General features: G+C 36.6%; 2 protein-coding genes across 2 annotated transcripts; one reads left to right on the top strand and one right to left on the bottom strand.

Annotated features, from left to right (window-relative positions):
* Positions 1 to 607: 607 nt before the first annotated feature.
* LOC121515532 lies at positions 608 to 7157 on the bottom strand. The gene is made up of 3 exons (XM_041796352.1): positions 7052 to 7157; positions 3065 to 4520; positions 608 to 768 (listed from the first exon to the last, which is right to left on the bottom strand). Exons 2-3 carry the CDS (start codon positions 4514 to 4516, stop codon positions 631 to 633), a joined length of 1590 nt encoding a protein of 529 aa, XP_041652286.1. The 5' UTR covers positions 4517 to 4520; positions 7052 to 7157; the 3' UTR covers positions 608 to 630.
* A 7113-nt stretch (positions 7158 to 14270) lies between these two features.
* On the top strand, positions 14271 to 16574 carry pth1a (parathyroid hormone 1a). The gene is made up of 3 exons (XM_041795195.1): positions 14271 to 14294; positions 16076 to 16173; positions 16319 to 16574. The coding sequence occupies exons 1-3, from the start codon at positions 14271 to 14273 to the stop codon at positions 16572 to 16574; spliced, it is 378 nt and encodes a 125-aa protein (XP_041651129.1).
* Positions 16575 to 17176: the final 602 nt, after the last annotated feature.

Below are 17176 nucleotides of genomic sequence, written 5' to 3'. Positions count from 1 at the left end.
TAGGACTGAAAAATGGATGATATACAAACAAAACTAGATACATCACCGATCTACAAATACCAGAAAGACTTAAATGTAAACGGGAGTCTGAATAAATAGTAAATCCTAAGGAATGTGTCATAACTGAACCAGAATTTCCTCACAAGATAAGAAATTCAGACAAAACACTGGCACTCTTTTACAGAACAGAGATCAAACAAAATAATTCAAACATCTCTTCTTTCTGAAACATACAAACACAGAAATTAAAAGTTATTAAGAGGAGAAACACAAACCATATGTGAACTTTAAAAAGTCCACACCAACAATGTTTTAGAAAAGTCAAATATATTAAATCATTGTTAGTAAAGATTATGTGATCTTTAAAAATTCATTCTGGAACAATCTTCACTGAAAGATGATTTGAGAGACACAAAAATGTAACTGTCTCCTGTATCATGACAGGACTGACAATCATTACAGTGCTAACTTGTTTTTCTAAGACTCTGACCACTCAAGACTAACTTTGCATCAAACTTGAACTTTATTTTCACTATGAAACTCAAACCTGGTGTTTTTTTAAACCAAGCCTCAAAAAAGTTTGTTCTACATACTTAAAGGGCTTCTAACAACTACAGACTCCTTGAAACCTCAGTGACCTTTTTTGCTTTTCATCTCACGGCTGCTCTGAGCGAGTTTCATCAGTGGAGACTCCGGTCTGGGTGACTTTCCATCTCCTTTTGTCTTGAAAAAGAAGGACTCATTGAGTTTCGTCTGGACCATTCTGACCTGAAGTCAAACAAAGATTTGATTTATTTCTCAGGGTTGAAAAACATCTCTGTCAATGTGTCCATTTTTCCAATTGAGAGAATATATAAATATATATATGTATAATATATAATATATAAATCCTGATGTAAATCTGGAGCTCAGATTTGGCCAATGCTCTGGTATTTACCTTATTAGTTGGAATTTTCTGATTTTTATATTTTAAGCATATCTATCACACTTAAATGTTTCAGATCATCAACCAAATTTTGGAATTAGACAAAGATTATCCCAGTAGAGGAAAAATCTTATTTTAAATTGTTTTAATTTATTAAGAGAAAGAAAACATCCAAACACACCTAGGTTTCATGAATTGACTTTGACAAAGCACATCTTTTGGGAAGCTTAGTTCTGGGTGTGGCTAGTTCATTTCACTATCCACACACAGGCCTCATTGTTGCCAGACTTGCTGAATCATGGAACCACTAAAATACAATCTGTCTAACAAAGTAAAGTAGGCGAAAAGATCACAAAAGAAAACACATCATGCCACAAGCTTAAGAAACTCAATCAGTCAATCAATCTTTGTATAGAGCTAATTCATCACTGGAGTTATCTCAAGATGCTTCAAAAAGAAGGCAGGTCAAGACCACACCCTCCACTGTGGACAATTATAATAGACCAGCGTTAATTATTGTTAATAAATATAGCAATGAAGTAGTATTGTTCTTGGATACAATGAAACTGTTCTTCTGATAATAAAAGTTGGAATGATGTTAAAAGATGAAGCAATGACCACTGTAATACTAGCACTAGCAACAATAATAAACAATAATGATAATGATAATAATAATAATAATAATAATAATAGGAAACGTAGTAGTTGGAGCCAGGTAGGTCCACAGCAGCATGTTGCCCATCCCAAAGATCACAATGAATCCATGTGGCAAATTCAAGAACAGATGGGAAACAAAGTCAGGTAATTCTACATGGCTTAAGGACTCAAGTCGACCAAGATGAGAGCCATTATCCACAAATGGAGAAAACTTGGAACAGTCGTGAACCCTCCCAGGAGTGGCCGGCCTCATCCAGGCAACTCATCCAGGAGCCACAAAAATACCCAGATCCAAATCTTAAGACCTGCAGGCCTCACTTGACTCCATTAAGGCCAGTGTTCATGATTCAAAAGAAAGAGGCTGGGCAAAAATGGCATCTATGGGAGAGTTCCAAAGCAAAAACCACTGCTGGCCAAAAAGAACACAAAGGCTCATCTCACAATTGACAAAAAACATCTTGATGATACCCCAAAACTTTTCTGTGGACTGGCGAGACAAAAGTTGGACTTTTTGGAGGGTGTGCAAATGATCTTCCTAAAAAGAACATCATACCAACAGTCAAACATGGTGGTGGTAGTGTGATGGTCTGAGGACACCTCCAGGACCTGGTCAATATGCTGTAAATGATGGAACCATTAATTCTGCTCTCTACCAGAAAATACTGAAGAAGAACATCCAGACATCAGTTTGTGACCTGAAGTTAAGGGCACTTGGCAATACATGACCTTGAGCATGCTCAAAAAGCCTCCAGTGTGGCTGAATCAAAATAATTCTGCAAAGAAGAGTGGACCAAAATTTCTCCACAGGGATGTGAAAGATACCAAAGATGGCACAACAAGTTTTAAGGTTTAGGGGACAATTACTTTTCGCTTAAGGCTACTTGGGTTATTTTTGTATAATATTAAAATTTCTTTGATTATCTGAAACACTGAAGTGTGGAAAATATACAAAAAAGACGTCAGCAAGAGAGAAAAAATTTTCTCACATATCTGTATGACTCATGATTAGTCTGCAGGTGAAAAAAATCTTTCTCTTAATCAGAGAAACCTTTCCTGCAGTCTTTTTTAATGTACAAAATAGTATGCCATGTGAAGGGAAGCAGTACACTTTTGATATTAACAGGCCAGGCAAAATTGTAATCCTGGTGCTGTTTTGATGTCTTTTACAATTCATAATGTCAAATAAGGCTGCTGAAATTCCCATTGTCTTTACCTGTGTCATGTGATGTGTGAATCAATGAAATATTTTTGGAATACATTCAAAAAGAAAATAAATGCAAAAAATGGTATTGCATCCCACATCCCACACAACTACACATAGGCTATATATTATATATAATATGGATATGAAATGCAATTTCAAAATCAATTGACATCTTGCTTATGTGAGCTATAGATAGATGTCAACAAATTCTGATCTGTTAAAAATGATCAAACAGGTATTTACTTGTGACTATAGTGGAGTCTCACATAAAATATTACCTGCACCAGGTCCAGTTTGCCATTGCGATAGGGCTGCTCGTTGTCCTCACTGGAGGTTGACGTGTCTACTGATTTATTGTCAGACTGTGACGTGGGGCTTAAAGCTGTTTCACCTTTAGCTTCAGTGCTTTCAGAATAGGGATGCTGACGAGATGGCTTTTCCTGTACTTCTATACCTTTCATGTCTGAAGAGCAAGACAGATGTAGGTCACTCGCCACTGATGAATATGTCAGATCTTTTCTTGTCATTTTCGCAAAGCTTAGGTCCAAAGGTTCTAAGCTCTCAAAGTGCACCATTTCCTTCATTTTCTTGCAAAAGTTTAGGTAGGAAGAGACCTCAGTGGTGAAAAAGTTTTCTGTCTGTGTGGAAGCGTTTGTCATAAGCTTTCTGGGAAACTGTGATACCTGCAGAGAACGAGGTGATTGATGGTCTGAAGAAGAAGAAAGTTGGTCAATTTTTTTGACTTCTGGGGAGAGAGATACAACAACTGGCTCATCCAGGTAAGGATTCAACCCTCTGTGCTTTGCAGAGATAGAACATGATCCTTCCTTCTTCGTAGCATGGTTTGTGTTTAACTGCATCCATGACTGAGGAGACGGTTTTGCTCTGCTAAATAAAGCATCCTCTTCCTCTTCTTTCCGAGGCACCTGTATTGTCTCTGTGCTCTGCGTATGCCTAGGCGCCTCTCTGTGGTGGTGATGGAACTGTGGATCATCTGGACATTTAAATGGTTCTTCATGATGCTGCTCAATCTGCGTCACAGCTGGAAATGTTTTGTCATTTTCAAAGGTTTCATCACTGGAAGGTTGGGAGGGTGGTGCTCTAAATGTCTTCTGGGTAATAAAAATGTCCTGGCTGTTAATATCGTCACTTGTGCACTGGGAGTCATTATTGTGATTCTGGCTGTGCCCCATCACTGTAACTTGTGAACAGCTCTCAATGTCCCTCAGAGTTTCCTTCTCTGAGATTAGGCTCTCTGTGGGAGACTGCTGAGATGAAGAGACGAATTTCGGACGTTTGACTCGGATATAGGCTGGTGACGAGTCAAACAACACTTTCTTTTTTCTTTTAGTTTTCTTCTTGGAGTTTTGAGTTAGTCGGTTGGAATTAAGCTTATTGCTGCTCTGTAGATTCAATGTTTCAGGCTTCGAGGTAGACTGTGCTTGTGCATCTCTGCCCTGTGTTAGAACAGCACTGTCATTTGGTTCAAAAGCTAATCTCCTTTTCTTTTTCTTCTTCTCTTTTTTCTTTTCTTTCCTTCCCTTCATGGCCTCTTTAAATTTGGAGCATTTCTTTCTCTTTTTTTTCTTGGCATGTTCGTCTGTACTTGCGGTTAATTTGTTCTTGGTTTCTTGGCATTTTTTACCCTTTTTGGATCCTTTTCTTCTTTTTCTTTTCCCAGGTGATATCCAAGACTCCAAAAAGGAGTCTGTATCCTCAATGTCACTCATGAATCTGTTCAAATAAAAAGAACCAAGTGAAACATTTTTAAAAGCTCCACACATCCCTTATAACTACAAAGTCTGAATTAATTAGCTACATAAGCAGACACATGCTCTATATGTGGTCTCTTTTAGGGGTAGGAGAAAAAAAACGATACAGCACAGTTTTGTGATATTTTGCGTGGGGATATTATATCGATTCACGTCTGCCAAGTATCTGTATTCAAATCAATTGCTAATATGAACTGAAGTCTATGATAATGGAAAAATAAAATCAATTATTTGGACAATTGTTTGTCCTGTGATGTCTGCACAGGTGACAGTCATAGAGTAGGAGAAAGTTAGTACAACAAACATGGGGGCACCAGGGAAAGGACATTAGGAATGCAAACAGTGCATGAATGAGATGGACACGACACATGAGGTTTGCAAGGACTGCTGCATGAAAATAAAATACTGCAGAAATACAACAAACATGAGGGCAAGATTAATGCTAAATCAGCTAAACAGTTAGTAAAAAAGGTAGGCTATAGATTGCAATATATCCCATTATATGGTATCACAATACTCACTGTATTACAAAACATTTAAAATCACAATAATATCAAATTGTGACCCAAGTATCGTGATAATATCATTTTGTGGGGCCACTAGTGATTCCCACCCCTAGTACCTTTACACTCATATTCATACATGAGAGAAATACCCGCCACACACTGAAAATGACTTTACTTTGACTTTATTATGTACAAACAACACATTTCAACTGCAGCTTCCTCAGCATCTGGATATTTGTTAACTTTGCTCCTGCAACTGACTGGTACCTGAGAACTTGGGCTGTGCATGGGGATCTCGTTTAACTCATATATACGTACATGTTTAATTTCACACTGGTTTGTTTATAGCAGTGGGTCTCAACTGGTCTTGCCTCAGGACCTTATATTGCCTCTTTATTGAGAGATCAATTTCTTAACATTTTTTGACCATTCAAATGCATTTTATGACCCCTTTTCAGTTTGGACCTTAGGTCTAAAACTTTGGATTCAAGGAAGAGACGGAATTTAAAAAACACCCAAAAACATTTAATTCAGACATTATTAAACACCCCAGGTGAAGAGGGAAATACTTTACATATCATTTATGTTTTGGTTGTTTTCTATGGATCTCCAGAAATTAGTTCAATATCAAGGGAAAAACTTAACAGCTTTGATTTCACATGACACAAGATTTATTTCATGATCTTTTGAAAACAACCAAAATTGACTTATTATAGTGGGGAAAAGATCTAAATAAAACAGATGTATGACCATTTAGGGATTCCATCACAAACTTTATGACACTTTTTTTTTCCAGGCACACATTTGTAGCCAATGAAAGCAGCACTGTGACCCACTTTTGGGTCCCAACCCACCAGTTGAGAACCACAGATGATTACTGTTCCGTCCTAACCATCTGCTTCTATGCATTTATCAGCTCAGTAATTACATTGTCATGTCTGTTATCTATTATATGTATAAGATTGTTAAGGGTGGATAGAGCAATAGACAGTTTGAATTAGGACCCATCTTTTCCATAATGAGGTGTTAAACTGAGAATTTTGTTTATCACGTTTATGGCCTAACATTAAGCTCTGACACAAGGCAGCAGACATGATAAATGTCTCTGCTTCTGTGAGGATAAGCTCAGAAAAACACAGACCACAGTCACTACATCAATTTAATGACAGATCAATGGACTGCATTTCCCTGGCTTAGAAGCAGTATTTACTGACAATTTGGATATAAAAATCTGTCTTGTAGCTTCATTATAAATTACACCTCTTATCCATAAACAGGCCTAACAAGGCTACAACTTAGAGATTTAGAACCAACATGTGGTGGCAGCCTAACCTGCTTCAGGACATGTTCTATGCTTTGCTCTCCTATTACAGTTTATCAAACCATATCAATCACACACAGTGATACTGATACGTTTCAATGAACGTCTAAACTATTGTACTGGTAAGAAGTGTGCTTGTGCTTCCCTGTGTTTTTATTCCCTTAAAAACAAAGAGGTGACAGAAGAATGCAATATGTTTTTTTTTAACAACTTCATTATTTGATTGGATGATCTGAAAGAAGTATTTTAAGTTTCACCATTCTACAGTAAAATATGTTTTTAAAGGGAGTCTATTTAAACATGCGCAATTGTTCACCATGAAAATCTCTCGGCTAACATGAGAAAGTTAGCAAAAGGTTTGCAACAATGTAGCCATGCTAGAAAATGATTGATAGCTAACACCCCGGGGTAGGCTACATTTTATAAAAATGTTAGCACAATTTTGACAATTTTGTCTCAAGCAAGTATGCTGTCTGACGAGAAGATACCATAGCTGCAGCAAACACGGATAAAAAAAAACTGAGTTTGGTTATAGGTTAAGCGTTTGTTCTTCATATTTTCAAGATTCTACTTTTAAGGATTTTAACTTGATACCAAAGGAGTTAAAATGGTCAATTTACAGGCTAACTCCAACTTTAAAATCGTCAAAAATTATTTAATACTTACCACCACGGGATGCGAATTCAATTTCAGCGGGTAAATCTTTACTTCAGAGAGACCGACCCTGCTCTCAAAAGTTCATGATGTGTTTACGTGCTTCTCTTTGTGCCCGGAGACAACAAAGGCGTTTCGGGACTGGTTGAGGGTTACCAGTAGGCATAATATAGGAAATCCAATTTTTAAAGGACACTAGAGCAGAAAGTTCAGTTCTAAAGTACGCATTGTACTTACTGCCTGTATATAGAAGCCCTAAAAATTTAAAATGTGATGTCACTCAAAACAATAGGCTAATCATATCTTGCTGTCAGTCTCCTGTGTTACAATTTAAAATTTTCCCTGCTAGTATGAGAAGGAGACATTGAGTGTTGTCCAGTCTGTTGTATCGATCTGAACATTTCATTGTATCCTGTCACTCTTTGTCTTGCTTTTTGATTTTGTTTTTCTTGTATTTAGGCCACGTTAGTTGCCCAACTGTGTGAATTTGTGACTGGTTGTTCAATTTGATATGACAGGTTATTGTTGCCTCTAAGGACTTGTGGGACATTTCTCTACGTGTCTACACAGTTATTTGAAATTTAATGATCAAAAGTTCCTCAAGAACTTTAAAGCATCTTTAAATATCTTCTTCTAAAGGTATTCTGTAATTTAATATTTTGAGATTCCTGTTTCATGAGATATTCGATAGTAAGACCACTAGATGTCGCACTGTTCCATTTGCTACTAATACAGTCAGCACTTTAGTGACAGTGGATGTGGATAAAGAGAAGTAGAAAAAAAAAATAACAGCTTGCTACGTTTATTGCATTCAAATTACTACAGAAGCTAAGGAAAACTTTTACTCCTGAATGCATCAACATCTATGGAACTGCTCTGCCTCGGATCCTACTTTTTCAGGTGTTTAATATAAAGAAAATAAAGAGGATCTTTGCTATCTAAAATCCAGCTTTCATCATGACACAATTTTTCTTTTTCTCTGCTGCTAATCACTGTAACACATACCAGCCATGAACCCCTTCACTTGAAAGGCCCTGTATGGGTTTGTGATTCATTTTCTCTGGGTCTCTCAGTGAAAACCTGCTAGAAGAATGGCCTTGGAATGACCCAGATTTGGAAGCTAGACAGTTTTCCAGGGAACTGTCTTGTTGCAAAGCTTGCTCTGGGGTGATTTAAAATTTTATGCATTTCAGACATGTGAGGCTTAAGCAGTCACATTTGCATAAAATAGTTTTCAGTTCATTATAAAGAACCAAATTTATTAGCTGCTAAAACAGTATTTTAGGTAAACACAAGATACCTGAGCTCTATAAAAAGGATCAAGATGCCATGCCATCTAGGATTAGTATTTAAATATATGTAGCAGCTAATTTAGCTGAAGATCTCAGAAAATGGAAAATAGCAACAATTCTCTTTTCTCCTAATAAAGGAACGGCAAATCCATCAACAGATTTATACCTTGACTTCAGGTTTAGTTGTGAATAAAATATCTTTGATTTTCCTTGTGATAAAAAAATAATAGTTCATGATCTCAAGAGAAAAGCACTGAAAAATGAATGTCAGGTTGGCATTCCTGCTTTCCATCAGACTTGAGATAGTAAAGTTTTCCTTTTTAAATCCTGGTTTGTAATCTCTAATGCTTTGATGATTTTTCCATCTAATCCTCCCATTAGACTGATATATAATTCCGTATTGTATTATATACTACACACCTGCTTTAGTGTAATGACCTGTCATTCTTTACAGAGTCACACCTGAGGGAGAACCTGATGCAGGTCATAGCTGTGCATGTTTAAACAGACTCATTTAAAGACATATTTTACTGTAGAATGGTGAAACTTGAAATACTTCTTTCAGGTCATCCAATCAAATAATGGAGTTGTTAAATGTTATAATTCTCAAGAGGACAATACATTTTGAACCCTTTATTTGAACAGAGACTGAAAAGAGAAAACAGATTGCACCCTTCTGTCACCTCTTTGGTTTTAAGGGAATAAAACAACAAAAGGAGCTAATCAATAGTTTTTCCTGATTTTCAGGAAATGGTCAACAAATTGGACAGTGCTGGATGTCAAGTAGATGCAAAACATGCAGGGGTTCTCTGGTGTTATTTTGAACACATTTTGATAGAAGACTTAAGTTAATTTTAGAGAATGTATCTGTCAGAGCAATATGACACCATAATCATCACTTTTTTCAGTTTTGTTATGTTGCAGCCTGATGCCACAGTTGTTGAAACTCCCTTTCTCATTAATCTATACTGAGTACCTCTTAATAACAAAAAAACAGAATTTTAATTTTCTTAATCCATGAAAAAAATGAAATATCCCACTGACAGAAGTATCCAGAGCCTTTGCAACAACACTAAAAATCTAGCTCAAGTCCCTCACATTTCTCTTTCTTTGTTGTGATGTTTCTACACCTTGATTGGAGGTAAATCGCATTAATTAGGCATGGAAAGACACACACCTCTCTATAGAAGACCTCACAGCTGACGATGAACATCAGAGCAAAGACAAACCATGAAGGCAAAGAAATGCTAGCAGAGCTCAGATACTAGATTATTTCAAGGATCTGGGGAAGGCTGCAAAAACTTCTGTTGCACTGAAGGTCTCCAAGACTACAGTGACCTTGATAAGTCTCCAATGGAAGATGTTTGGGACAACCAGGACTCTTCAAAGACCTGGTCACTCAACCAAACTGAGTTAGGGAGGAAGGCCTAAGGAAAGGAGGTGACTCAGAACCTGATGGTCACTCTGACCTAAATGGATTTAAATGGCTGTAGCATCCGGCTGCAGTGTAACAAAATTTTAAAAAGTGAAGGGGGTCTGAATACTTTCCGAATGTGCTGTAGATCATTACTGAGACCACCAACATTAGAAACAGGTCCCTCTCTGCCTGTGGAAAAAAGTAGATCATCAAAAAAGATTCATCAAGTCATCTGCAGCTTTGGTTGCTTGAAAAAGACTTTTGGTTTTGTGAGCATCCACATTATTTGCACTAAAATGCAATAACTCTTCCTGCTGTGGGCCCATTTTGTTTCTGTCTTTTCTCTTGCATGTTTTTAAATGTGTTTGCCTTACATGTACTGATAAGTTTATGACCTCACATTCTTTCTGTTTTTCTGGCAGCTCTATCTATGCCTTGATCTGACTGACCCACAGACTTTAGAGTCTGTGCCTTTCTGGAAAAGAATCCATACTGCATAACTGACATCTTTTCATTTATGATAAATAAAAGAAACTGACACACTTGAAACCAGCATAAAATATGATTTTATGCAACTGGCAATTCTAGAAAAAATGTTCACTCATACTTTAACTGATTATTACCAAGTAAGACACAATTACAAAATGGATGGTTCAGAATGAAAACCTTGTGAATCTTCTGCTGTTTGTTCACTGATCACTCCTCAAAGACAGAAAATCAGAAATTAAACAAGATTTTCATGACAGATGACTCATATATTTTTGGACTCAGCTGGCTTTGTAGCCAATAACCTGGATGTGATGGTTTGAATACCTTCTTTCAACAGCCAGAGTGGTTCAAAATAGCACATTTAATTGCATCTCTTTCTGGAAAATCAAAGCCATTGATCCAGCTAGAAGGGAGAGGCGTTCAGGCAGTGCTCATGGCATGCTGCGGTGGTGTCTGGTGGCAGTAACATTATGGTGCATTGCCATAAGAGGAAGGACAGTTCTGGGAAAAGAGGGTCAAGCTGTAGTAAAGATCCGCCTGTTATGAACATGAGGTCACTGACTGTTCAATGCTGACCCTTCACTCTGAACAATTAATCCCAACAATCACTCTGAGCTTCTAACCATTACTACTTATTGACAGGTTTGGTATGTTCAGACAGGATTTTTTCTCCTGAATCAGGATAACATCAGAAAACAACATGATGGTATTGACACTTTGGGAGCTGTTCAAAACTACAAGTACATTTTTCACGGTGAAATGTGACGAGTGTTGCTCCCTCTAATGATTGAGATTAGGCACAGCTCCCAGCACCCTGCCACAAAGCTATTTAGCCTTTTGTTTAATGCTTGATTTTCAGATAATCAGCCTGTTTGGAGGAATCTCAAGGTTGGAGAAATCAGAAAGATAAGGCCTACATCAATCAAGTGATATAATTAAACATTCTGAATGAATGTTCATGATAAATGAATGAACGCTCATGTTGAGCAAACTACCACTGGTTAAAAGATTATTGCAGCTGTAAGTGCACACATTTTAGTACATCTTTTTATTCCTTCAAAAACAGAACAATGCCATACGAACCCTAAATAACATTTTCAGTAAGCCTATCCATTCACACATTTCCATAAAATCCACCTTGAGCAAAGGCTGAGCGATACGGACCATAAATTGTATCTTAATATGTTTTTATCTGTTTGGCTTTACACAGTGCATTGACATTTTTTGTAATTGTCATCAGAATGACTTTGATTTCATTCTAGAGAGAAATCAAACAGCATTAAATCATTCGATACAGATGCAAAAAAAAATTAACCCCTAGACACCAAACAATGGTTTCTCTCTTAGAGAAACTCTTAGACACGGTCTTAATCGTACATAAACATTGGCAAGAATCCCATGTATAGAGGTTGTCAAATATTGTACACTTTTTAATACCATATGTTTCATAGAAAATATTATTTCATGACATATGGGTTAAAAAAAATAAAGACTTATCAATCTTTAGTCATATTTTAGCCAAAAGGAGAGAACACAGTCTACATTGCACAAATATATTGGCAACATTTGAAAAGTGAGTGGGCCTTTTGTGTGGTTGGAATTGACATTTGAATATTTTAGATGGAGTTTGCACACAAGGTATAGAATTTGATTCCTACGTATAATCTAAATGCTCCTGAATTAGACACGATAAAATATATATATATATTATTCCCCATTTCAATTAAACATTTTAAATAGATTCACTTGTGGGCAAAGGGTCTCATTCTCCAGCCATTAGAATTTTGTTCTTAAAACCTCCTTAGACATTTTTTAAGATGATTCCAATATTCCCAAGTTTTTTTGTAAAGACCTGATTGGTTCTTAACTTAGAATGAGATCAAAGAACACTTGAGAGCACTCTTAAACACATTTGATTGCTGAAGTGACGGCAAAATCATGAATTTAGCATTTATTATACTCAAATATGCTGGATTTAGAAAATTACTTAAGCAAATAATTTCTAAACAATATTTTACTGCATTTTTTCAATGTAGTCATTTTATATTATTAAATAAGTTACACTTAAATACGATAACTTTAATTTGATTACATTTAACAAAAACCTTCCTTCAAATGACATCTTCAAATCTAGATGTGTTTAAATGATGTTTCATCATTTAACAGTGTCAGCTTTTATGTTTTAATCATCTTAGATTTGTTTGGAGGGAAAAATCAGACATGACCATTGTCACTCTTTTGTTTCCAGTCATTTTTCTCCTTGAATATTTGCACTAAATTAATCTGGAATATGTAGATTATTTCCTGATTAAACATGGTACATATCATTTCTGATGACAGTGCTTCCTGAATGTGTAATATCATCCATTTTATGTGTTTGTATTTGCATATATTTAATATCTACTACTGGCGTTTGACATACAATTTAACCCGCTTTTGAACTATCCAAGTATTTCTTCTATGTTAACACCAATGCATTAGTCTTTTTACTGTTTATCTTAATCCAGACATCATTGACATCTTGCTATCTCTCTTCTCAATCCTGAGTGCCGTCTGTGTTTGCACACATCCCTGTGGTCTCCGCCCCGTTACATGGACATTTAAGTGATGTGTCTGTATGGTAATCAGAATGCATGTGCACAAGCTTCCATCTTATGAGAACATGGAAATCATCAATTTGAGAACACGTGAATAATTCAGCAGTTTAAGAACACTCATGAATCTAGCATAGAATTCTCTTGGAAAGTTTAGGAAGAAATTTAAGAAATATATTAAGAATTTAGTTGTTCTTACAGAAAACAATCTTTTTATTACCCCCATTTATTACCCTGCTCTACCTTGCTCATACATCCTTAAGGCAAGGCGCTTGCTGTCTTTGAACTCTCTTGAGTGACTTGAGACATCAGCATCTGTGCGATGTTATTTATTTTCTCTGTCAGCCATCTCAGGACATGCCGTCACCCTCTATAAAAGTCCAAGCCTAACCTGAAATAGCAGTCCCCCTCTACTTATTTACTCCCCTGCAACTATTCTGAAGTCTCAGGCACCTGCTTGTTTTACTGATGCACCTGACTTGCAGTAGCTTCTGCAGTGTTGTATTCCCATGCACCTTCTTGCCTCTGCATGCCATTGGTAACATGCTATACATTAAGGCAGCATGAGGTAATGAGGAGCTAAGTTCAGAGGTCAATGTGCTCAGCGGGTGTCATCTAAACAGGCCGTGGCCACCGTAGTCTGTAATAGTATCACAGGAAAGCAAGCGGAGGTCAGTGTCTATGTAAGGCCAAACCATTTACCATAAATCGTGTAAAGCTGCAGTGTAAACAACTAGAATCACTGACCATTGCAGCCATTTGTTTATGTATAAACATGTACAAATACCATCCATAAATGATAACCAATGTTTTTTTCTTTTTTCATTTTATGGTGTAATATACAAACTTTGAAAGGTTCTCTAACAAGTACAGATAATTCAAATCAAAGGCTTTGGAAGTAAAGTCTGACAGAGGCCATAGTTGAAATGTAGACACATTTATACATGAATTTCAAACATTTATATCTTCTGTCGTCTGCCACACAGGAGGGAAATAAAAATAACCAACAAATCTTTGAGATGCTTGGTGTAATGTCATAGCCCACCTTCTCATCTGATGCTGTCATGCTCTTTTTTCCTCATGGGAACAAGAAGAGGTCTAGTCAGCACTTGAAAATGATCAATAAATTTGGACTCATTGGGATGACATGCACACCTGAGCTGTAAAACATTTCCATTCTTTGACTATCCTGGTTTAACCATATTTCTGTTTCTTCTTTGTAATGAAATAATTCACTCTACCTATGACTGATGAGTAGCTCCTGCTACTGTACATGTAGAAAACCACCATTGTGGGGGGACTCTGATGTCTGAATGGGTGACAGAGCGGGAGCGCAGGGAGTTTGTAAATTCAACAATATTAATGTGCAGTTTTTTCATGAGACTATACAGCAAGTGGTATTAAAGTGCATTTGTCTGAGAGGAGTATTTTGGCAAAATATGGACAGTAACATCCCCTTTAGGGTATACGTTTTCATTAAAGCCTTTACATGTTTGCAAAAAAACAAAATAAAACAAAACATGAATAGTGAGCATGAATTACGGTTTCTGTATAGTGGAGTTAATTGAATTAGAGAAATTGGAGTATTGATTTAGGAGTATATTTCATAAAATGAAAACATAAACACTCCAGTGAAGTAAAAGTACTTCAAACTTGACATTTGATAAACAGAAGACATTTCATGTAAACTTTGATTGTTTGAGTTATCATTATTGCCCAATCCACAACCAAAAAAATCAGAATATTGAGACTGGACAACACATTAATATCAGGATAGATGCAAATGCATCAGATTATTTGCAGACCCATAAATCTCAGTATATTTGCCTATTTTAAATATATTTTACTATTGGTTTAGGTTTACTGATAGTGATTCTGTTGTGAAGAAATAAAAATGATAAAAGTCATCTATTTCTGTAAAAAAGAAGTTAAAAAAGTAGTAAAAAAGTAAATTATAAATTCCATTTTTTTGCAACAATAAAAATCTGGCTGTTTTTCTCAGCTCTATCTTAAGCTAAGCACTGCAGCTAATTTGAACAAAAACATCTGCAAGTCCTAATACCCCAAATATTTAGAGATTCTTAAGTTAAGACACCCACACACACAACCACTGATGACCAACCCACTGAAAGCAACGTCATCACCTACTGACACAGCTCCTGAATTCCCAAATTACTCTTTCATTCAGGAAGTTTTCTCTGACGTCAGGTCTTTATAAATGCTCTTTTTTGGAAGGCCACTCATTAAAACGATGTTAATTCTTCAGTGGAGTGTCTATGAGACCAGGGCAACAGCCTAATGGCCAATGACGGTCATAAATCCATCCAAATGTTGCCGCTTTTGTTGTGAGGTAGACAAAAAAGGTCAAAGCAGATACAGACAAGATCTGGCAACTTTACAGACACAAACAAAAGAGAAGAAAGCCAAACTGTGAGGGAAATTCTGTGCTTAAAGTACAAAATCAAAATTATACATAGGCCGCTGTACACAGTATCGGTATCATGAGGACACTGTTATTCACAATGCCTCAAATCCTTATAACACATTTGTGCCAGGACGAATATTCAATACCTTAAATTTTTCCTTACATTTTTTTTGGACATTTGATGTATTTGTTTTTGCGTAGTCTATACAGCTGGTTTGAGGGTATTTGGTTCAGTATGCAAAGCTGTTATTTTGTTCTGGTATGACTGTGTTGAGAGCCTTAACTTCAGAGGAGGTGTTGTAATTCCAGGCCTGCCCCCCTCCAGGAGCCCGAGGTGTGACATCAACAGCAGTAATGAAGTCAGCTCATCAATGGCTGAGCCCACAGGCTATAAAAGGACGTTGGAGAGTCCCATCCTTATCATAACTGATAGAAGTAATCCAACAGACCAGACTGACTTCATTTTATTTCCACCAGAACTTATCTACCTTCAGCAGACTGCAGAAAAGCTACCACAGAGCAGGTATGCTGAGCAAACTTTCATCCATGTTTATTCCTCATATTCAGATTATCCTGTTTAAGATTTTAAATGTATGAAATAACTGAACCGCAAACATGTTGGAATTACAACAATCATTTCTTTAGGATCAAATGGGTCTAACTTAAAGTAACTAATCGAAATCGGTTGCAATAGCCTACATTTTTGGTGTAGTTACATGTAGGCCTACTTTAAATATTTTTATTCTGTAAAAGTATTGTGCATTTGTATTAAAAAGATTTTGGCAGGATATTATTTATTTATTTTTTTTATCTTAACAGATCATTATGGTCAACATGCAAAATCTCGGCTCTAAAATCATGATCATGTCTCTCTGCATTTTACACGTCTTAACACTTTGTGAAGGGGGCCCTATGAGGTAATCTTCTCCTCCTACCACCTCTTAAAAATCTATTAATATTACCCACACAAGTCCAAGTTTTGTGCTTTCTTTGGATTGTATTTGCTTTTATATTTTTCTTTCATTGATGTCACGAATGTCTCATGATACTATGCATACACAGAAAAAGGACGGTGAGTGAAGTCCAGTTCATGCACAATCTTGGGGAGCACCGGCAGCTGCAGGAGCGTCGGGATTGGCTGCAGATGAGGCTCCGTGGCATCCACAGCGCCCCCAGCCGGAGCAGCAGCGGGGAGGCAGGCCGACTCAGGAGGAGACCTCGTCCCGAAGAGCTGGCCGACCTGAGCGACTTGACACCTGAGGAGTTCCAGTACGCTATAAAGATTTTAGAAAAACTCCTCAAGTCAAAGCACCCGTGATTTTGGATAATTCTATGTGAATATGATTTGTCGGAACATTTCCAACTCTTTCTTTTTTCTTTTTTTTCAAACTAGCCCTAGTTACATGAGGCCTGCTTTTTTCTTGAACAATTTCCCTGTGAAAATGGCTTTTTAATTTATTTTGTTCTATTTTATAATATCTCATCTATAATTGTCTGTTATTTGTGTGTTTAATCTTATTCATGAGCGGATATTTATGAAACTTGACAAAGGGGAAACTGCATGAATAGCAGTGATCGTTCAAACTGTAGTCTATGCCTATTTGCACTATTAGCCTATTTAAAAGGTGATGTAGTAACCATTTCCTTACTTCAACACACTGAGAGACAAAAAACTGGACCAACAATTACTTTTTATACACTGGCCTCACTAAGTTCGTGCCATTCATTTAGCCTAAATTTCACTTTATGCAGTTATTTTTATAATTTTATTTTAGAAATCACTGCACACGTCAAATGAGAAATCCATGGTACGACCTGATAAGAGGCAATGCACTTTGACATGGAAATAGATGTATTATATTTTTATATATTTTTATCCAGCGTGATAGGTTAAACTATTTTTGCTTTAAATCAGCCTTT

Source organism: Cheilinus undulatus, linkage group 9 (genome assembly GCF_018320785.1).
Source record: "Cheilinus undulatus linkage group 9, ASM1832078v1, whole genome shotgun sequence".
NCBI lineage: Eukaryota > Metazoa > Chordata > Actinopteri > Labriformes > Labridae > Cheilinus > Cheilinus undulatus.
This window is presented reverse-complemented; position numbering and strand designations above follow the sequence as displayed.

Bases quoted from the DNA above. Each gene is read 5' to 3' on its own strand.
- LOC121515532 (XM_041796352.1), bottom strand. From the start codon at position 4,516: ATGAGTGACATTGAGGATACAGACTCCTTTTTGGAGTCTTGGATATCA. The intron at 769-3,064 runs GTAATATTTTAT...GTTTGACTTCAG, and splicing joins GCAAACTGGACCTGGTGCAG to GTCAGAATGGTCCAGACGAA.
- pth1a (XM_041795195.1), top strand. From the start codon at position 14,271: ATGGACAGTAACATCCCCTTTAGG. The intron at 14,295-16,075 runs GTATACGTTTTC...TTATCTTAACAG, and splicing joins ACAGTAACATCCCCTTTAGG to ATCATTATGGTCAACATGCA. The intron at 16,174-16,318 runs GTAATCTTCTCC...ATGCATACACAG, and splicing joins TGTGAAGGGGGCCCTATGAG to AAAAAGGACGGTGAGTGAAG.